A 22,750-nucleotide genomic window follows, 5' to 3' on the forward strand; every position below is an offset into this window, starting at 1 on the left:
TGTTGTAAGCCGCCCCAAGGTTTCGGCAAGGGGCGGCATAGAAATGTAATAATAATAATAATAATAATAATAATAATAATAATAGTAATAATAATAATAATAATAATAATATGAATTAAATTCTTATGATTTAAAATATTTGAAAGAGCAGCAGAAAGCTATAATTTACAAGAGATGTCCAAAGAAACAAGAATGGTGTGAATAAACACATGTGGATTATTAGCTACTACAAGTTCCGAGAAATATAAGTACTACTGAAATTAAATTGTTGTTTAGCACCATTATTATGTTCTTCACTAAGTTCTCAGTAGTACTGTAAAATGTAGCAGTATGGGAATAAACACATACTAGCATTATAAATGGCATATTTTTTGGTTGTAGTAAAGCCTACTTCTTAGAAAATGTGATATTACATTTGGATTAAGAAATGCTAATGCATCCTGCTGATATGTCAGTGGTCACTTTTCAGGAAGTGGCTTCTAGTCCTCGCAAAAGTTGATTGGTTATTTATTGCCTTATCTTCAATTCTGAAAAATAGTTTCATCACAATTTCCTCATGCAATGACTCCAGCAGTAGAAATACCTTTTAATGTGCCTGCATTTTATGTGTTGTATTATTTCTTTCTTTCCCTCTGGGCAAGATGACTTACTTTTAGGTAGAAAAGCAATAATTAAAACAATTTTTCAAGAAACGTTTCAGGGAAAAAAAAAATGACTTGTTGCAAACTGTGTCAAAAGCTACAAAATTAAAACTCTGAAAAGTAATGGGACATATTCTGTGCAGAGTAAAATCAGTGGGGAGAAGAACCTTAACATCAAACTTTGTAATATGTAGTAAAATGACCCTGGAGGCATCTAAAAAAAAGCCATTTGCACACTAAACTGTGTATTAGCATGTTCTTAGCAGAATGTGTGCTGGAAGTAGGGCTGTACTAAATTAAGTCTAAAATAAGGAACGTGCATGCTACATATTTGTGTTTATACAAAACTGAGGCGTTAGTGTTGTTTCATACAGGAAATGAGTGAGCAGCAACTGTGAATGGCAGAACTACAGAAATAGTTGCCCATGTTCATAGTCTCTTACAATGGCATCAGTGATGTAATGCACTTGTTTGCCTGTGCAGCAGTCTTGTTGAATAGATCCTTGTCATTTCCATATTACTGATGGGAAACTGAAGCCCAGTCTACACAGGATGGCTGTAGACATGTTTGTTTCAACCAGGAAGAGGCAAATGTTTGGGCCCATGGGCACATTTGGAAATTTGTGAAGCTGGGTACAGAAGCGATAAAATGGCTGCCAAGGGTGGGCATAGCTTGTCCTAAAGGATATGTGCCCAGAGGCACTTATGGGAAGTAAAGATGGCAGCAGCTAGATGCACCCACTTTGTTTAGAAGTTATCCCAGCTGCCAGTAAGAAAACAAAAAAATAGGAGGAAAAGGGTATTTCAGTGGGCAAAAGAAAAGTGTGAGGGCATAAAGGTACCAGTGGGCACACAGGGGTTAAACCTTTATATCATATGGAATCAGCAAGTCAAGGGAAAATAGATGCCTGTGCAGATTTAATGTAAATTATGTATTTATTATCCTCCCTTAAGTTTGGACTGGGTGATTCTGAGATCTGGCTAAGCGATTGCATTGCACTTACGTTATGTTGAATCTGCTGCTCTATTGTATCTGCTAGGTTACTTAATAAAATATGGTTACTTATGGCCCAGCTTTGAATGTGCCTGCAATTGTTTATATGACTGTTAACCCTCCCAATTCTCAGACATGCCCATTCACCAGTGCCACATCTATACCAGCACATGGAGTTGGCGTAGAATTCATTTTTTTTTTTAATCCAGAGAAATAACCCTCCCATCCATCCTTCTAGCAGTTCATTTGCCCAACTCTGCAATGCAACAAGTAGGAACACTGTATAAGCTTATGTACTGAAAACAGCTTTATGTATTAGAAGAAGCAAGTTGGATGAGATTGTGACAAACCTCTGGTTCTGTTGTATCTCAGTAGTGCTCCCAAGAGCATCTGAACTTCAGTACCCTGCTGAGAAGCTTGAATAAACCAAATCTTATATTTTGTTCTCCAGTTTTCTCTCTCTGGGTTGAGCTGCTGACCTTGCAGGAGTCATCTGCATGTTCCTTGCTGCACTGGCTGTAAGGGGAAGGGTCTGGGTCAGATCTCCTCCCCATGCAAGGGCAGAGTACAAGTACTCTGAAGAGCAAAGGACTGCTCCCTTGGCCTGCATCTTCATCACAATATCTAATAAGGATGCCAAGATTCTCCCTTTGATACCCTCTTTTTTTGCAATGACACTAAATACCTTTGATTAAAATATTTATCTGTTAACTTTACTAGAAAACCCTTCCAAGATGGTGTGCAAATTTGAAAACCATAAAATTCAGCAAAGCAATCGTAAAAGCATTTATCAAAAATCAAATTTACAATGGAAACCACATAACAACTACACAAGATGGCATCTTAGCAAGTCCTAACTTAAATTGTGGGTCAAGGAAAACAAATCTTTAAGAGCTGCTTGAAAGACTGTACTGATGGGCTGCTGGATGAGTTCAGAAGCACAAAGTTCTACTCAGGCAGGTAACATGTAGCTAGCTGAGATAAATTGACTTTATGTAACCATTACCTCTGTATGTAACCATTACCTTCTCCTGTTCTTCCATTTTCATTACCCCTGCCTCCATAAACTCCTTTTTTCCATTTGGTTATTTTGCTTCATAGTTTTAAAACCTTGCAACTAAATCTCCCGGACACAGTTGCAAAAACTGCACCTTATGTTTTAAGAGTATTTCACAAGGTTTTGTTAAGTTTTGCATCATCTCAGCTTTGGAAGTGGAAAACCTGAATCACCTCACTTCTTTGTTTTGTTTGTGTTTTCTGAACAAAGCATTTATTGTACATTTGTTATTCCCTACTCATGATTGTTTATGAGTTGTTTAAATGACTTCATGCCTTGCTAGTTTATCTTCCATGTTGAAAGAGCATGTTTGGATAGATTTTTTTAAGAGCAGGAAAATGTGGTGTTTAATTGTCAATGTGAAAAAGCCTGCTTCTTTCACTTGTGTATTTGTGCAATTCCACTATACACAGAAACAGAGTGAGTCAGAAGGGACCTCCTGGGCCATTTTGTCGGATCCCTAGCTCCAGCCAGCTCCACTCATGACATGCCTACCATGACATGCTTCCCATACCATAGTGCCACTTAGAGATTATGCAGCAGGAAAGCAGGAAAGGGAATGTTTCTTGTGCAGTGCATAGCTCTCAATACTGTGACAAAACTGAAAGTAGAGAGTAGATAGTAGTATTAATGTCCTCAAATATAAAAGCTCCTAGTTGGAGAGTGTTAAACCTAGCAGGAGCTACTTGGATCTTTCCAAGGTCCCTCTTTAAGCCTCAGGTAATCACAGAATGGGGCACAAAGCTATAGGAATTCTTGCCAGTGGAAATTTCTCACCAAGAGCAAATAGCCTCCTTGCTGAAGGTTTCAACATGAATGGGACACATGGATAAAAGCTGATTCTCTCTCTGGCTGCCATTTAAAGAATTAACAACTGCATGCTCCATGTCTAAACACATTTAATGTCACACATTAGATTGGCTTCTATTCAGATGCCTTGCTTTACAAAAAGCAGCTTGACGAAAGTTTGTCATTGTGAATTGTCTTAACTTCGTGTCCTTTATACTTATTTTATTTTGTTGCCGTGGCTGATTATGACTAGTTACGGTAGGTGAGAACTGCACAAGGTGAGATCAGAGTAACTTGAAAATCCAGGAGTAGCTGAAGCCTAGGCATTTTCTTGCTTTCATCTTTCAGGGTTGTAATCTTGTGATAATCTTTCCTGTGACAATTAGTAAACACTGGGATGCATGGGGCCTGTCCTACGCTCTTTCAGGGCAGAAAGGACTCACAATCCTGTTTTTCAATGAGTCCCTTGCTGACTAAGGGTCTGGGAACTTTGGAGGAGCACTTCCTGCTGAGACAGCCTGCCAAACCAGCTGCCATTTATTTATTTATTTATTTATTTATTTATTTATTTATTTATTTATTTATTTATTTATTTATTTATTTTACTGTTCTGCGTCTAGGTGAAAAGATTAAGAAGGCTAGCTAAATGGAGGAACAAGAAAAGGAGCTGTCTAAATGAGCATGGAAACTACTTCAATTTCTGACTATGAGGTGTGGGGGGAAGTATACTAAACAAAGGGGACTCTTACTATCGTAGGTGCGATTCCACAAAGAGCTTAATGCACTTACTGTGATCTTCCGAAAAAGATTCTGTAATAAATAAGACTATACCTTTCAATTTCATATTATTGAGGCTTTTGGTTCTATAAACTGAACATACATAAAACATTCCACCAAATGGACCACTTTGTTTTTGTGTTTAAACTACAATTTTAATTAAATCCTGCAGCTTTAATAACATCTTTGAATTTCAAACATTTGAAAAACACTGAAACAGTTACAGTTCCAGCTTTAATATTTAGGAAACAGCACAAAAACGAATAGTTAGTTGTTAAGTCTCATTCTTGCAATGGTGCTTACTCCCAGATAAATGTATATAAAATTGCAGCCTATATAATTTTGAGCTTTTCCCAGTGTTTGCCAATAATTTTATCTGTGGAAAAGACTGCTGTTAAGGCAAATAGTATTGTTGATACTCTTAACTGATAGTGAGAAATCTTAACCAATTACTTTTTAAAAAAAAAATCTGCCTGAGCATTCTAATCATCATAAAAAGAAGATACTTTATCCTAAGTATAAGCATTTTGACACGGAGAGTCTGCTTTGTAAAGGGGAGAATCTAATCCAAATTCTGTTGTAGAATGACTAAGTTGCACCAGTTTAAACATCTAGCATTGAAAGGCAAGCATCTGTCCAACCAACATATAATGTATATGTTTCTTCTTAGCTGAGATTATGTAAAAATTAAAAGCAAGGATATGCAAGGCAGTGCCTTTAGCTAGATAGGTAAGAATCTACTAGTCGTCATATTTCTAAAATTGAAGGAATGCGAACTGCTCATTTTAACAGACAGCAAGTGTTGCAGTTCATGTTGGTTTGGCAGACCGAAACATCCCTGGTGAAAAAATATGTAATCACTGGAATGTTTACAGAGTAGGAAAGGGAAGTCTCTGCAGTTGTGTGTGTCTGTTAATGACATTTGGGTTGATGCTGCACATCTGTGCATGTGATGTGCAGTTAGTGTTGCGTGTGTTAAAGTATGGCACGTCTGGATATGGCACTGCAGCTTTTATTCTGCGTGTGCTCACCAGAAACTCAAACTCTGGATTGGTGCAAAGTAGCCTGGGGTCTGAGGAGCTGAGCTGAAGGAATCTGACAGAGTCCCAACCCTGAACAGATTTCTCACATATCCCTAGCTAGGACACAGTATGGAGAAATAGAATTGTTTCCTATAGGAAACAAGCAAGGACACATTCTTCTCCCTGATTGTTGAGTTTGTTCGCAGAACATGTTATAAGAAACGTTTAGTTATGTTCAGAGGAAGCAGGAGTGAAAAATGGCAGAAGATAAATCAATCATTTAAGATATGCAGATGATACCATATTAGTGGCAGAAAGCAGCAGTGAATTGAAATGACTGCAGCTGAACATTCAGGAAAAAAGTAACTACTGAAGAGTTACACTATTTTAAGGTCAACAATGAAATTGTTGTGAAATTTTTAAAATTGTGAAAGATTTTACATGCTTTGGCTTTGTTATCAATTGAAAGGGAGACTATAGCCAAGCAATCCGAAGAAGACTGAGACTTGGAAAGGCAGCAATGAAGGAATTAGAAAAGATCATCAAGAATAAGGATGTTTCACTGGAGATCAAGGCCAAGATCATCCACACTACTATATTCATGAGCACTGTGTGACTGGGCCTGAAGACAATAATGCTAGGGAAAGTCACACACAGAAGAAGGTAAGGGTCAACGATGAGATGGATCAATTTCATAAAGGAACCCACTGCCTGAAGTTTACAAATTGCTGAGCAGGACAGGTCACTTTGGGTGCAACAGCTCAGAACAACAAAATCAAGTTTAAAAAATGAATGAGTCCACACCAAAGGCAGAAATACATTTCAGTCTATTGAAGTTATATTATTAAAAACAACAACAACATTTATTAAATTTGTATACTGCCCATAGTCAAAGTTCTCTGGGTGGTTCATAACACTGAAGCCACCCATTCAAATTTTAGCCAGGCCTGACCCTGCTTATCTTCCAAGATTAGACAGAATCAGGCACTTCAGGCTATACGGAAGCCAGTGTAGCAATTTCAGTCACAAAGTGCTGATAGCCCCAGTGATCCAGGCAGGTTACTGTTCTCTTTGCATGACACCACATGTGAGACAATCAAGAGGTCGAAAACTTATATTCTGCAGCCTCACACATCACCTGTGGTGAAAAATTTCTTTGCGTGAATATAGCAGGAATGTCAGAGGGGGGATGTTCCGATATAAATATGGACCCTATATGAATATTCTGTTATGTCTTCCAGAGAGTAACTATCATAATCTGTTGTAGCAAACACACCAAAATTTTTTGTAGCACAAAGCTTATGCCAGAATAATTTTGGTAATCCCTAAAGAACTGCAAAAACTTTTTCAATCTACAGATGGTGCAATGTGCCCTGATACTCATAAAGCTCTGAACTTTAAGGTTTACAAGCACCCTACACAGGGTGGCAGGCACAGCTAGGTGATCTCTGCCTAGCTACACCTCCTGCTGCACAAAACAGCTAATTATTGGTTTTGGCCATCTAGCAGAAGGGCTTTGAAGTGGGAGGAAAGGAAGCTGGGGTGCTTCCAGGATATGTCATTTCCTGGCGGCCACAGTCCTCTCTCATTTCTACTCCTGTCCTCATCTCCAAGGTGGCTTTTATGACCTTGGAGAAGCAGCCAGCAAACTTTTCCCCACACTGGCTGTGTGTGTGTGTGTGTGTGTGTGTGTGTGTGGTGGGGGTGGGGGTGGGATCTGAGTATAGATCCCCAGCTCTAAGGTCATAATGCTATCGTGAGTAGAGATCCCCAGTTCTAAGTCTGTCTCTGACCTTGGATCTGGGAATCCTGTGGCCTCCAATATGATTTGTAAATGACATTGGATTGCTTTGTGCATGATCTTTAGCCTGAAATAGTACTTTATATTATGAGCTTTAACTGCAGTTTTTAAAATAAAAATAAACACTGTTGTACTTAAACTGCTTCTTTACAATAACACACAGCTCATTAAATAAGTACTATCACTGGTGCCATGAGGATAATGGTAACATGTCTGATTGAACAATATCATTGCATATCATTTAGAAGTAAATTAATCTGTACTGCAAAATATTGTGCTTAAAGTGAAATGCATGATGAAGCACCAATTCATGCACTAATTTTTGGTGGCAGCTAACATTCAACAGGTTTACCAGGAGATAAGCTTGACTACACTGCTTGGTATTGCATTTGTGTGATAAGGATATTCCACCTGCCTGGCTGGGGGAGCTTGGCTGTACAATATGAGTGTCATGTAACCAGCCTTAGTTGAAGAATGGCTATTCATGTAAGCTGGTCATCTGGAAAATAATATATCACTTAATAAGCTGGTCCTTTTTGATTAGTTATGAAGTGCTGAGATAAAAATGGCTTCTTCATGAAACTAGGATGAAGAAGTTGCAATCATGCATTAGTTGAGCTGCTTATGCGATAGATGTGATTATGAAAATTGGATCCAGAGAACAGCAGAATAGGATACATTGTAACAATACTTCTTTTTGCTCATGTTCAAGCAGTTTGGTAGATATTCAACAAACTGCATATTACTTAAAAGTGCTGTCATTTTACATTTAAGAAATGGTCTCGTTAGAGTCCTCTGTGAATGTAACAGGGGTACTATTAGGAGAGGTGGACTTCTTCAGTTGGAATATTTTCCACCATGATTCAAGGGCAGCAAATGATCAAATACCATTATAGATTTGTTTATGAACCATCTTGGAGGAGAAACTTTTAAGATGACTTCAGTACATGGACAGATCGACCCTGGGGCAAATGTTCCTTCAGATACCTAGTCTTAAGCAAAGGGCTGAGAAATGGACTGGTAGCCAGACTGATGTTCTTAAAGGATCAGTGTGATATGTTCACAGTGACCAGTTAGAAACCAAGCAGCTTTACTCTGACCCAACTACAAAGTCTCCAAAGGCAGCCCAATGTGCAATATTTTCAAGTAGTTATCTGGTATTTTGTTTGAAGGTTCTCATAACAAGAATTGGCTTTCCTCAGTGGTATAGGGAAGGATGCTGGAATCCTTTGGATATCCAGGTCCCGCCCCCTCTTCTAGGATGCACACTTGCTGTTATAGTTTCTGTGTTGAGCAAAAGAAGTGAGGGCAGAGCAGAAGGGTAGAGAGTCATTAGGCTACTGTGCAGCTAAGGCTGTTAGAGACAGCATCAACAAAAATATTATACATGCTCATCATCTTACAAAAGATGCTTTTTTGTAGGGCCAAGGTGAGGCAGCTACCTCAGGCAGTCAGTTCCCGGTGAGTAAGTGTTATTGTCAGCTGTGTCTGCCATACAAGCTATTATTGGAAAAGTCCAAATAAATCCTCAGATGAAAAGATATGCTTTTGCATGTCCTTTTATATGCAAAATCTGGTGGCAGTGCCCTTACTCCTCTCCACTCAAAGGGCCTAGCCAGTTCCATATGCCTGGGAAAGCAGGGAGCCTGGAGGCTCCTTTATTCATGCATTCAAGTGCAGAAGGCTATTTGATACAAAGTATCCATTGGTTGGGGCATATCATCCACTCAGGAATGCTGGAGCATGCCTTGACACATTGCTCAGCTACTGTGCAAGTGAAAAGCATAACAAAAGTTTCCTGCAAGCTGTCTGGTTGCAAGGAGCAGCACTGAATGGATTTTCTTTGTCCTAATGTAATCACCTTCCATTGATTGTCAAAACTTGCACCCGAGACCTGCTATGATTCATATCACTTCACTGTTTATCTAGTCATTGGTCACTCAATGCCAGCCTTACATTGTTCTGTTTGTACTCATATTGTGCTCTGTAAATGTACTCACATATCCCTCATCATCACCCTAAAACTGTGTATGTGACCGACTTATAAAAACCTATAAAAGCTCTGTATATGCTCTGGAAGCTCAAAGCCAGTTTGCTATACTGACCATCCAGCATCAGTCCTCCCCGCACCCCCACCATCAGAGAAGGGGTATCTGACTTCTATCAATGAACTGCTGGAACTGAGTATAACTGAGTCTTCCAGCGAATCCGAGAACACATTCTCCTGGTTCCGCTAATCAAGATTTCCTGACACTACCCTATACACCCAGGCTAGATAGTTGCCCCTAGGAGCAGTGGATTATGCAATCCCATTGAACCAAGCTTCAGCCACCAGTCTGGCTGGCTTCTGTATGTGGAAAGGGAGAAGGAAGGGACAACAAATTTTCTTTGCCACAGGTGAAATATGTCAGGGGCCAGTCCTGTCTTTTTGCTTCTTGCAGAAAAGTATCCAAAATGCAACTAATGAGGCCCAGTGGTGCAGAGTCCTTGCTTGCTCCTAGCCCCCTTGCAACATATATTGAGCTGGGGTTACAGCAAGAGGTGTGGAATTACAATTTGAATATGCACAGCAAAGTTCATCCCAGTATTTCAATATCCCAGTACATAGTGCCTTGCAATATCTTTTTGGACTTTCCCTTCTCCATTTGAAAACTGGTGCAAAGGATGAACGGTCAGGGATGCTCAGTCCTTTGCAGTCCAGATAACCCTATCCCTCAGGTACAAGGATGGGAAGAATTACATACATGACAGACTAGAGCGAGGAGAATGACAGGTCAGCAGATTTATTGGGTTGAACCTGGAAATAAGAACCCATTAGTTGCCAAGATATTCACCAGCCAAGTAGATTGCACCTTTGTTTATTTCAAGCTTCTGAAGAAAGTCTGTGGTTTCTTACGCCTGCTTTCCCTTGGCTTTGCTTTCCCTTGAAAACAATGGATGATATTGAAATTTTACAACTGCTTATGCATATAATGAAAGCAGAGCATGAATTTTCAGGATAGATTATAAGTATTCCATTCCTGTAGCTGTGTTAACAAAGCTTAAGTAACAGTTTTATTAGGCTATTTGTCAGTGGGGATCCAATCTTCTTTAAGCAACAAGAATCAAAACACAGTGTTAACTGGGGGATTTCAATCAATTTTAATTAAAGCAATTTTGTTACCAAACTACTTAATGGCTTACTAAATATTACTAAGCACTACTTGGCAGAATAGCTTTTGTTTTTCATTAGTGGCTTCTTGCCATCAGCAGTGATCTCATCCTTTCAGATATAGGGTTCCATTTCCTTAGAGCTTAATTACAAATGTCAGCTTTTCTTGTGCAATTAAATTGCTAACTCTCAGAAGAGCAATAAAAAGCCATACTTTCTTTGCTGGCACAACTTCTCAAATTGGGAAGTAGAAAAACCAATTTCTTAAATGAGTTGTAAATGCGCAGTAGGGGCAGCTGCAGAGAAGTTACATTAATGCAGATTTACTGTTTCCCTCCTTTACAATTTTAAAAAAGTTTTTAAAGACAAAAAGCAACACAATTTTTGTATATATGCTAATTTAAGAAATTAAAAATCTGTGGAAAACTCTTTACTGTAAAATTAGTGAATGAAGTCCATTTTCTCTTCTCAAAGAGCTGACTTTTATGTACTAGCATTGACTGATTTGATATTATAATGGAGCAAATCATTTGGGGATTATGCCATTATTAAGTATAGAAACTGATCTTGTTGTTCTGTCCGATGGCATGCTGCTGTGAGGATTTAATGACTTGGCAGGCTGGCATTCCATGGTTTCTTTGGGTTGCCTTAAACTGTCTTGCAGCCAGTTTGCAAAGAACTACACTAGGGATGCATTTCCACCTCCTGCTGCTGCCATTCAGTTCCCAAGAAGAAGCATGAAATGGAACTCTATTGCTGATTGGAAATTGAACGGTGTGGCACTGGAGCACCCTGTGCCAAACTGTTCACTCACCGGAGCAGATGGCATCTAACTGTGTGGTCCAAACTGGGGCCACTCATTGGCTGCTATCTGCCTCTCTCTTCATGTCATGATGCCATCTGACTTTCCTGGAATAGTTTCAAAGTTAACAAGGGGAAGAGTACCTTCTTCCTGAAGACAATAAAAAACAATTAAAATTAAGCTGCTTTTCACAATGAACTTCAAATGCCTACTTGCAGATCTGGACATTTTATGTTACTGATTTTTGTATATTTGGCTGTATTATTGATTCTCTAAAGGGGAAACAAAATCCTAGAGCCCTGGCCAAGCCAAGTGGCTATCACACAGACTCCTGGATGAACTGAACATGCGGCTCAGAATGCACCCAAAATTCTGTCTGCTGTAATATATCTGAAAGAACTATTTTGGGGTTGGCAAATGATTTTCCAAAGAAGCTTGTATGTCACTGCTTTCTCATTGAACCCACCCCCTTCCTGTGCACCGCTAAACATGGGCATTGTTAAATCTCAGTATACCGGGGCATGTGCTCTGAATCTTTGGAGCTGCCCCAAGGGTATTATCTGCCTTATGACAAGCCTGCCTCTTCCATCTAAGTTTGGTAGTCTTTCAATAACTAGAAGAGCTTCAGACTCATACCCTTAGGCTGCTCTCTCTTGAGGAAAACTTGCTTGCAATGAAAGTCTGAAGGCTGGAGATAGGGGTGGGGTGAGTTAGAGCATATGAGTTTACTGTCTCTAAATGTTGCTTTCTGCAGAAGTTCAGTGGCTTCAGCACAGTATATGAATACATGAGCTTCCATACTTTCGCCCATAGCTTCAGGCAGCAGACTATACAAAAAGGAGGGTTTAGACTAGGTGACATGCTGGGCAGACTGCATGCATTATGGCACGGCCGAGCGACATGGGGCTTTTCAATAAGTTTTACAATTTTCAAAAAAGCAAGAAAGAGCCCTCAGAACCTTAATGATGAGAATGTTCCTAGGGACTCCGCCCTTGCTGCTTGGGAGTCCTAGAACTCAGAGACTTTCAAGATGTTTGTGCTCTGCCAGGTTCAGTCAATAGCGTGGGAGAACAAACAGAGGGGATCTGTTTCCTGCCATTCTGCTTCTGCTGTTGGCTTTTCAGTCCATCTAGTGAGACCCTACAAAGAGCAAAGCAAAGAGGTTGGAGGAGGCTCAGGTTAAAGCATGTCTTGGCCTCTCCAGGTTCTCCCCACTGGACATCCTCTTTCCCCCTGTTAAGTATTTTCTGACTTTGAAGAAGTTGCTGGTGTGGTTCTCCCCACTGTGGAAGTGAGAGGTTAGATCTTTTGAATTCCTTTTTTTGGGAAGCTCATCCAGGGACCATAGGATTGATTGCTAAGATGTGCAAGTGCTCCTATCCCCTTCCAAATTCCTTTGAAGTGCTACCCCAATGAAAAGGACTGTTCTGCTTAGGGAATTCTTCCCCAGTCCCTGTTTCCTATCACTGCTTCTATTTTCTTCTTTCCCCTTCCACATTCTGATCTTTCCTTCTCTTCTTTATTCCATCCAGAGCAAATCTTGTGGAATGCTCAGGATGAGAGGGTGTTGAGTTATTCTATATGACATGAGTACTTGTTTTTCTCCTTCTCCTCACTTAAGTCTTTGAAAAAATGGGTTTGGATGGCTGCAAAATAAGGCATCTGGAGCTTTAGCAAAAAGCTAACATACAATGCTATGTTTGGTATATCTGCTGAAAAGTCCATTATGTTCAATGCAGTTTACTCTCAGGAAAGTATACGTAAGATTGCAGCCAAAGTTACTTTTGCAGGGAGGTTTGCAGTCTAGTTGGCTGCATGTTTTCTCAAGGGTTGTGGGTGTGGTACTGCAGGCTTAATAAACTGCCCACCCAGTTCCACACCACTAGCTTGGCAGCCCTTTCAGTCAAGTTTGTGTTTTTCTTTTCTTTTTCCTTTTTGCATGGACTGGTAGCTTCACAGTATGGGAAAGGCACCTGATACACCCTCAGAGATTCATTTTGTATAACCTGGCCTTCCTTAATACTGAAAAAAAATAATTATCTGAATGAAATCTTGGCACAACTTAAGTCCTGTGAGGAATATAATGGGAGCCCATACATAGTAAATTAGAGGCAGAGTAGAGTTGAAAAAACCAACATATTTGTTTCATGAAGAGTTGCTGGAACACAGACACACACATTGTGTGGAGGGGAATAAAATGCATGTGGTCTGGTTGTAGTCTTCTTGCAAGATGTATAGTCACTTCTTAATATATAAAAAAGGAATGTTATGATGACTTTGAGCCACGATGGATATGTTCCCTCACTGTTAAGTGTTTGGTGATGCAAAGGCTGTACTTGCTCAGTGTGAGAGAACAGCATTCTGCATCATTCAGAGGCACTGTTTATTTCACTTATTTTTGCTAACATAGGTGGAAAGTAAATAAATTCTAGTAATACTAATTTGCATATACATATGCACATTTGTGTTGTGGGCCTGTGCTCAAGAATGATCAGGATATATTTTCATAATTACTGACATATGCAATTCAACAATAAAAAGCAGCTATTCTGGAATATATTATTTTTGGCTACATTGGGAACTCTGGTTAGATAACAGGGAACATCAATAGAATGATCAACATGATATGAATACTGGGCAGGAAGACATGTGTCCTTGATCCTATTCAACATTTTACTGTATAATTTTCTTTGTAGCATGTTCTACTGAGTTAGTACAAACAAACTACAAATTAGGTTTACTCTTAGACAAGCCAGATGAGACCTTCATTTCTGCCCATCACCACTGCTCCACCAGCTCTGGTCCTTCCATTAAGCAGAGGGAGGTAGGCACAGCTGATCAGGGTGTTATAGAATAGCAGTACATGGTCCAATATTTAGTTCATTGTAATGTATTTTATGCCCAGGGAGAGAGATGTGTGCCTTGGGTCAAATAACTTGATCTGCCTTGGGTAATATGCCCTTTGTTTTTAACAGTGGGTACCATTTGCCATTCCCATTCCAGGCAGCAAAATGTCTTCCAATTATGGTGCAATTCAGATGTGCCTGCTGTTGGGAAATTTCGGATAAATCCTGGTAGAACAACATTGCTTATATGTGCCTTTGTGTTATAAAATCAAATATATACCTCTTTCTCACAAAGCAACAGCTTTCCAAGCCAGGTCACTGATAGCGTTTCAGTTGCCTTAAGATGATGGAATTCTTAGCTAGACTGAGAAATACAGTGGAACCTCGGCTCATGAATGCCTTGGTTCACAACCAAATCGGATCACGACCAAAAATTTCATGAACATTTTGACTTGGGTTGCGGACTCCGCTTTGGCTGGCAACCAAGATCACAGTCATCTCCCCATCCCCACCCCCAAGTGGAGAGATGGCCAGAATCGCAATTGAGTTCGTGCAGCGAAGACGTGTGTGATCACGGGTGCGCACTTGCAGGAAAGACGGGCACAATCTCAGCAATCTCGGCCCAGTGATCGTGCTGGTTGTGGGGGGCGGGGTGGTGGTGGCTGAGATTGCGCCCGTCTTTCCTGCAGGAGCGTGCCCATGCCAGGGTTTCTTTGAGAAGCACCACCCCAACATAACTGTAATGAACAGAGTGTTGAATCTGATGAACGATAACGTGGTCTCTCATTTCTGGAGGCTTATGCAGCGCAGGAAAAAAACAAGTGACTACAGACACATTTTTCACCAAAATTGACCCTGCAGCTAAGAGACAAAGAAGAGAGGAAACCCCTGAAAGAGATCTCCCCAATGTCCTTATGGAGGGGGACTCTCCCTCAAAACAATAACCTCCCCCACACCTAGGTTAGTGTTCTCCACTGTACTGTACTTTGTTACTTTGTTTCAAAATTTCTGATTAAAAAAATAGTTACAGAACAGATTAACCTTATTTACACTGAACCTTACAGAAACAGAGCAAGTCAAAAGTCCTCCCGTGGAAGCGCATTCCATACTCTCGGGGTCCTGACTGTCAGGAAGTGCTTCCTGGCATCCAAATGCAACCTTGGCTCCCTGAGCTTTGCTCCGTTGGAGCGCATCCTGCCTTCCTCTGCAGGGGAAAACAGGTCTCTCCCCACCTCCATGTGACATCCCCTCACATACCTGTACGTCGCCAACATATGGGGAAATCTGATTTGGTTCGTGACCAAAAACTGGCTGACAACCACATTCAGAGGGGCCGGAACAGATTAACCTTATTTACATTGAATCTTATGGGGAAATTTGACTTGGGTCACAATCAATTTGGGTCACAACCAGTCGTGGAAAGGATTAAGTTTGTGAGCCGAGGTACCACTGTACCTGTGTTCTTATCAGCTGTAGAAAAACTGAAATAATGGTGTTCATTTGTTTCTGAATGGGCCCACCTAACATCTAGTCTCACAGAGGCAAGCACCTGCTGAGTATAGTTGTCAAACCAGACTTCCTAAATGGCTCCTCCATCAGCCATATTTGCATGTTTAAACAGACGGACTCTGCTGACCTGAACTGTCAAGAATTTGCTAGACTGACCTATCAATACAGCAATCAGTAATGTTTTCTATCCTATTGTTACCAGTATTTCTGATGGTTTAGAACATTATGTCATTCCTGAAGACATCAGGATGCTATTGTACTAAGAGTATCTGGAAACTTAATACTCTGTATTGGTGTACATGACTAGCAGGTTATAAAAGTGTCTGTACATGGGCTGTGATTTTGTAGCAGAGTTTACTTCTACCCGGTAATGCATTATCGTTAGTAACTGCAGGTACTGGGGCACCGGTCAACAAAGCAGCAGAAATTCAGACAATTGATCTTTCCCCTGAACCCAAGTTTTTATTTCCTTCTCCCAAACTGAAAACCGAGATTCTGTCAGCTCCCTGGAACTTAGCATGTCTAGCTCTGCAGCCTCAAGAGCTCAAAAGAAACACAAGACTTAATAACATCTTTACCCAGGCACTGCCCTGAGAGAACTGCTGGAACTATACTCACCTTTATTCATGTTAATATATACTGCATATTTTTTATCAAACGCCATCAAATTTGAAACTTGATTATATGGAATTAAATTCTGAGTGACAAACGAGGCTAGCAGGTAAAAAGAAAAAAGAAAAGCAAATCCTTTCTTCTGCTTCTTATGCATGTGCCTGCAATGGGGGCAAATTCCAAGGGTTTTAAAATATGGAATGGCTGATGAATAATGCAATAACCTTCTCTGATGCATTCAGGGGAGGACCTGCTAGTTTTTAGTCCTCGGCAGAGATGCTGACAATAAACACATTGCAGGAGTTCTGGAGTTGCCAGTTCCAACCCAGGAGAGGGCTGCTGGTGCTGTAAGAATTCCCCGAGAGAAAAGAGCCAGAGCAAGTCCTTGGACGGCTCTCTAACGATCTCGGAAAGCAAGAGTTTTCACCTTTTCCGGGACTGTAGGCGGAACCCTACAAAGTCTGAAGATCTCCCCTTTTAAGTTAAGGGCAAACTGGCGATTAGGTTTTCTCTGGATGTTTTTGGTTTGAACTTTTCTCACTTCTGTACGTGCACGAGTTTGTTTAGCTTCATTCTTATTCACAGCAGATGGTGTAATTTAGAAATTGATTCTTTCTGGTGAGGGAAAATCTTGCGTGTTTTAGCTGGTACCTCTCTGAGGCATTCTGAGTAAGTTCCTCTTCCCCTATTACGGCCAGGCTAACTAGGCATAATTTTTAAGTGTCACTAAATAGTTCACACTAACTTTGTGTGATTGTAAGTAGGTGCTAATTACCAACTTCTGTCTACATCTGCGCAAGCTGTTTGTGGTTAATGGGCTACTATCTCCCAGTATCTCCTGCCCGGTGACTTTTCATGTGAAACCCTTTCCTTCTTCCCCTCTCCCCATGATTAGCGTCTTCCTGCCTTGTTGCCTTTCCTCCTGATCATATCCCTAAACAGCATAATGGAGTATCTATGCTTTTGGTGAGCAGATAATCTTACAGTGCATCTTACCTTTTCATGCATTCCCCATTGTCTATAGGGCTTAATCTCAAATGTGTGCATATTCCCTCTTAAGCGTTTGTTAACCTATGTGGTTCACTAAAATCGATGGGAATTATATGTAAGGAAGTATATGGGTAAGGCTGTTTCTATTACTTGATCTTTAAGGGACAAGAAGACAAACTGAACTTCAGGAAAGAATTTTGGTCCACATTGTGAGGTCTTTCTATTTTCCCGTATGCGCAGAGCTGGGTTTTTTGTTTTTGTGAGCTGTTTTTCCAGTGTTTGTAGCCCTAACTGTGAAGAGACGTTCATGTACCTGCAGAAATGAAACAGCCCTTGTAGATTTGTATGCCTCGGTTCCCTTCTGCCTGGTTCCTGTACAATTCAGGTACAATAACAAGAAAACTATATTCTTTTAAACAGCACTGAAATTAATGGACAAGCCACTTACTCTTTGTATTAGAAATGTAAAGGATGGAGAATACTACCTTTAAAACTCATCAACAACTTCTGTGAATAATCTGTTAAGGCTGGATGAATGCTTAATAGTTCTGTGTTGCTGGTTATATATTTTTTTTAAATGTTGGACATTGTGTAGTGGTTTACAGTGTTTCACAAAGCCACTTATAGTGCCTAGTGTATGTGCTTTCAAATTCACATCTATCTTGAAAATGTTATTCTAATCTTCAAGAATAAATGGGCCAGGTATCAAAATATATTTCTTTAATCTAGGTTTGATGTAAGTATTGGTTATATTTTTCTCTTTGTTTTGAGGACTGTACCCTACATTTCTATGGTAAAACTATACCTTTTAATTTTGATCGGTTTTTTTTGTCTCAAATGTCTCATTGGGATGCAAACTAACTGCAACAAACAGTTTCTATGCAAGTCATTTTGCAGTACTAAGGGTGGAAAAATTCTTATATGACTATGTTATATTAGGGTCTTGATTCTATTAGGGACTTTCTTTCTTGGCTTTGAGGTTTATTGAATTTACAAGATGATGCAACATAAAATGTTAATGGTTGAACTGAAGGGCAGATGTGCTTTGTAGGCAGTTGGCAAAAATGAAAAGATGCAGTGAAGGCACATCTTCATTTCAGATTTACCAGGTCTAAGAAACCTGAGAGCTGAAATTCTATGGGGGAATCCTGTGCTTTTGAAGTGGAAACTCTCACCAACAAGCCACAATTTCTAGGTCATTTGTTTTAAGGGAAAGCCGTGACAGTGGAAGTGGCAAGGTGGCCCTGATATGCATTGGGATGGAGCAACCTGCTTTCAGTGACACTATGCAGGCGAAAAAATGAAGGCAGCAAATTGTGTTTGGAGGATGCAGCAAGGCTTTTCCTGCAGTTGGGATGCCACTTTGGGGTTATTTTATAAGGGTAACCACTGTCAAATATTGGTTCAGCTCAAAGAGGTGGGACTAAGACTGGGACTATGAATAAGAAATTCAAGGCCCTGCAGAAAGAGCAGGCAAGCTGCAGAAGCAGGTACTGCTGTTGCCATTTAGATTGCTAAGGGCCTTGCTGATTTGGTCTAGCATTTCTCTGTGTGGAGCTGATTCTTCTGTGTTATGAACTTTGCAATTCTACAAGCAACTTCTGTATTAGTGCTGTTGTCAAGGGCTTGAATGCACAAGTTGTAGCATTTTGTTGTTTTTATAATTGCTCGTGTTGTTTGTTAAATGTTAAGTCCATTTTGTGAAATTGTGTTTGCGATGCTCATTAATAGATCCAAATAGCCCTACAGAACGTATGCTACAAAAACAATATAAAATATCCTGTCTTGTAGATTTGTGAACTTCTGTGGCTGGCATGCTCTTTTCCTTTACTCCTTCCTATTTAGTGAGTCCTGTCTCACATCTGTTAGACATTGTTTACTTGGACTTTCAAAAAGCTTTTGATAAAGTGCCACACAGAAAACTACTAAGCACCTGCAGCAGCCATGGGAAAAGATGATAGACTGGTAGCTGGGTAAAAACAGGAAGCAGAGATAGCAGTACTTAGACCATTGTCACCATAGAGAGATGTAAGATGCAATCTCCCAAGGATTTATACTGGGACTAGTGCTTTTTAATATGACCTAGAGATGGGGTGAGCAGTGAGGTACCTGTGTCTGCTGAGAACTAACAAATGATTTAGGATAACAACAAAGTTTGTGAGAAGTTCCAAAAGAATCCCTCCCTATATGTGTTTTCATCAAAATGGCAAAATAGGGGTTAATGTAAATAAGAAATAATACATAAAGGGACAGCATGTCTTAACTTCAAACAGAGGTGGTGGTGAATGGCTAGGAATGATATATTGAGGTTGTGAATGATATTCACTGGAAGCACCAAATCTGTGTGAATCAGTAGTGAAAAAGGTTAACTCCATGCAAGTGGGATTAGGAAGCAGAGGCAGAATAGCCTTTATACCAGTCTGTGGTGAAAACATACTTGGAATATGGTGTACAGTTCTGGTTACTGTATTTCAAAAACGTTTCTGTAGGGATTCTTCTGCTTTCATAATACTGGAATACAGTGGTACCTTGACTCACAAACTTAATCCGTTCCAGAACTCTGGTCGTGACCCAAATTGGTTGTGAGTCAAATTAAATTTCCCCATAAGTTCAATGTAAATGAAGTTAATCTGTTCTGTAACTTTTTTTTTTAATCAGAAAAATGTGAAGCAAAGTGAAAAAGATCAACAAAGATCACAGTCATCTCCTCCCTACACCCTGAGCACGAGTGTGACCATCTCCCCGCTCCCCCCCAGCACAACCATGATTCTGCCCGTCATCCCTACATGTGCCTGTTGTCCTGGCGCATGGAGTGGGGGAGAGATGTGCGCGATCATGGGCACATGGGAACTGGGGAGAGACGGGCACGAACACAGGCATGCTCGGGGGGGGGATGGGCACAGTCGTGCTGGAGGGGGGAGATGGCCGAGATTGCAGTTGCACTCATGCAGGAAAGATGGGCGCAATCTCGGCCATCTCCCCACTTGGGGGTGTGGGGGAGATGGGGCAATCGCAGTCGCCACCCAATGCGGAGTTTGTGACCTGATTCAAAATTTTTATGAAATTTTTGTTCGTGACCCAATTTGGTCGTGAACTGAGGCGTTTGTGAGCCGAGGTACCACTGTACACGACAATTGTGACTAGAGTTTATATTGCCTTAAGATGGTAAGGAAAGGGAAATTCAGTTATTGGTTAGTCTTACCATTACTGCTTATTCACTAACTGCATAAAAAGATAAACAGCCAGTGAAATTATTGATAAGTGTAAAGGGAATGGACTTTTTGGGAAAAATTAAGAGTACTGTTGTCCTGAATCAATCAAGGCTCTAAAGGAAGTAGAAGCCCAATTAATGTGTTACATGTAAATATAGTACAGGAATATGCATAAGAGGCACAGTATCCAAGTCGTTAATGAAAATGTTGAAGAGCACTGGGACCAGGGCTGAACCTTTGATACCCAACTTGTTACCTCTCCCCAGTTCAAGTAGGTGCCATTGATGAGCACTCTTTGAGTCTGATTCTGTATGTAATGAGATGTGGTGATAATGTATGTTAAGATTACTTACCAAAAACCGATCTCCATCTATGCTGAATTTTTCCACTATCCTGGCACAGTCATACATACCAGACTGAAAAGGGAGAAAGAGGAGAAAATGATGCTAGATTTGGTAAAATGTACATCATGATGATGATTACATTTGTGTGCCACCCCATAGGGCTCTCTGGGGAGTTTACAATAAAACAAAAATACAAATTCAATTACAAAATACAATGCTATTAATGAAAACAAAAGCACAATATTATTACAAAAGCAATGCAGAAATCAAGGCAGGAATACTTAATACAATGTGTTACATTAGTTGCAAAGTCATGACTGACCCATCACGACCCCATGGCCAACATTCCTCCAGGCCTTCCTGTCCTCCACCATCCTCTGGAGCCCACCTAAGCTCACACCTAGTGCTTCAGTGACTCCATCTAGCCACCTCATCCTCTGCCGTCTCCTCCTTCTTTTGGTCTCACTGGTTCCCAGCATTTGGGTCATCTCCAGTGAGTCTTTCCTTTTCATTAGGTGGCCAGAGTATTTGAGTTTCATCTTCAGTATCTGGCCTTCTAAAGAGCAGTCAGGGTTGATCTCCTCTAGGACTGACCGGTTTGATCGCCTTGTGGTCCAAGGGACTCGCAGGAGTCTCCTCCAGCACCACAATTCAAAGGCCTCAATTCTTTGGCGCTCCGCCTTCCTTATGGTCCAGATTTCACAGCCATACATTGCAGCTGGGAAAACCATAGCCTTGACTACTTAATACAATAGTATATTAATATAAAGCAATAATAAAATACAACTCTATCCTCCCCACAGCCAATGTGGCCCCTCCTTGGCATCACCTTTGCGTGTGGCTACAACAGGGAGGTGACCTCTCCCATTCTTTCCTCTCCCTGGTGGCACTCTCACTACCAACCTCAAGGGAGCCCCTGCTAGAACAAGCAGTGGGGGTGATAGAAGCCATGCTGCTCTATGGAGGGCACCAGTTTAATCCCAATCGGGTCCCAAAGGGGCATTAGACGGGCGCAAGTGGGCAGTGCCCTTTGGCATCTGCTCTTCAGGTGCCTCCCCAAGCCACCGTCCTCAGTGCTGTCTGCAACAAAAAAAAGCCCAGTCTTCCATCCTCTGCCCAGGAGGGGGTTGTGGTGCAATGCGGCTCCCTGACTGGCTTCTCTTCATCTTTCCCTTCCCCTCCTCCTTGGTGGCATTGATGCTTCTTCCACCAGTAGCAGCACCAGCTGAGGCTGAAGTGGGCAATGTGTGGGGAGGGTGCAACGGGCCCCCATGCTGGTCTGTGGCAGGCAGGATGTGGTAGCAGAAGCGGGCAGACAGCTGCCTGCTTTATACTTAGAGCATATATAACACTTAGCATATAAAGCCTAAGTATATACTGCCTTGATAAATTTCCAATAGGTGGTTGTTTTAGAACTCTCTATACAGTGACAATTCTATACATATCTAGGATTTATCTAGAAGTAAATTTTAAATACGATGGTCATAGCAAACACTCTTTTCCAACAACCCAAGAGACGACTCTACACATGGACATCACCAGATGGTCAACACAGAAATCAGATTGACTATGCGCTCTGCAGCCAAAGGTGGAGAAGCTCTATACAGTCAGTAAAAACTAGACCAGGAACTGACTGTGGCTCAGATCATGAGCTTCTTGTTGCAAAATTTAGGCTTAAATTGAAGAAAGTAGTGAAAAGCACTAGGCCACTCAGATATGACCTAAATCATATTCCTGATGAATATACAGTAGAGGTGACAGAGGTAGACAGAGTGCCTGAAGAACTATGGATGGAGGTTTGCAACATTGTACAAGAGGTAGCAACTAAAACCACCAAAAGAAAAAGAAATGCAAGAAAGCAAAATGGCTGTCTGAGGAAGCTTTACAAATAGCTGAAGAAAGGAGGGGAAGCGAAAGGCAAGGGAGAAAGAGAAAGATACACCCAATTGAATGCAGAATTCCAGAGAATAGCTAGAAGAGATAAGAAGGCCTTCTCAAATGAACTGTGCAAAGAAACAGAAGAAAACAATAGAATAGGGAGGACCAGAGATCTCTTCAAGAAAATTGGAGATATGAAGGGAAAGTTTCATGCAAAGATGGGCATGATAAAGGACCAAAATGGCAGGGACCTAACAGAGGCAGAAGAGATCAAGAAGAGGTGGCAAGATTACACAGAAGAACTATACAAGAAAGAGCTTAACTT

General features: G+C 40.8%; 1 protein-coding gene across 6 annotated transcripts in view; it reads right to left on the reverse strand.

The window, feature by feature from the left end:
• The window catches only part of BLNK (B cell linker), a 140,164-nt gene that overhangs the window by 106,637 nt on the left and 10,777 nt on the right, over positions 1–22,750 (reverse strand). For 5 of the 6 annotated variants that reach the window (XM_044420707.1, XM_044420709.1, XM_044420706.1 and 2 more), the window contains exon 2: positions 20,557–20,619. In XM_044420707.1, coding sequence (XP_044276642.1) covers positions 20,557–20,613 — 57 coding nt within the window. In that variant the 5' untranslated portion in view covers positions 20,614–20,619. Of the gene's footprint in view, positions 1–1,985; positions 2,009–20,556; positions 20,620–22,750 lie in introns of those variants that run through there. The other variant, XM_044420711.1, reaches the window with a different exon arrangement.

This window comes from Varanus komodoensis, unplaced genomic scaffold (genome assembly GCF_004798865.1).
Source record: "Varanus komodoensis strain SLA01 unplaced genomic scaffold, ASM479886v1 scaffold11, whole genome shotgun sequence".
NCBI lineage: Eukaryota > Metazoa > Chordata > Lepidosauria > Squamata > Varanidae > Varanus > Varanus komodoensis.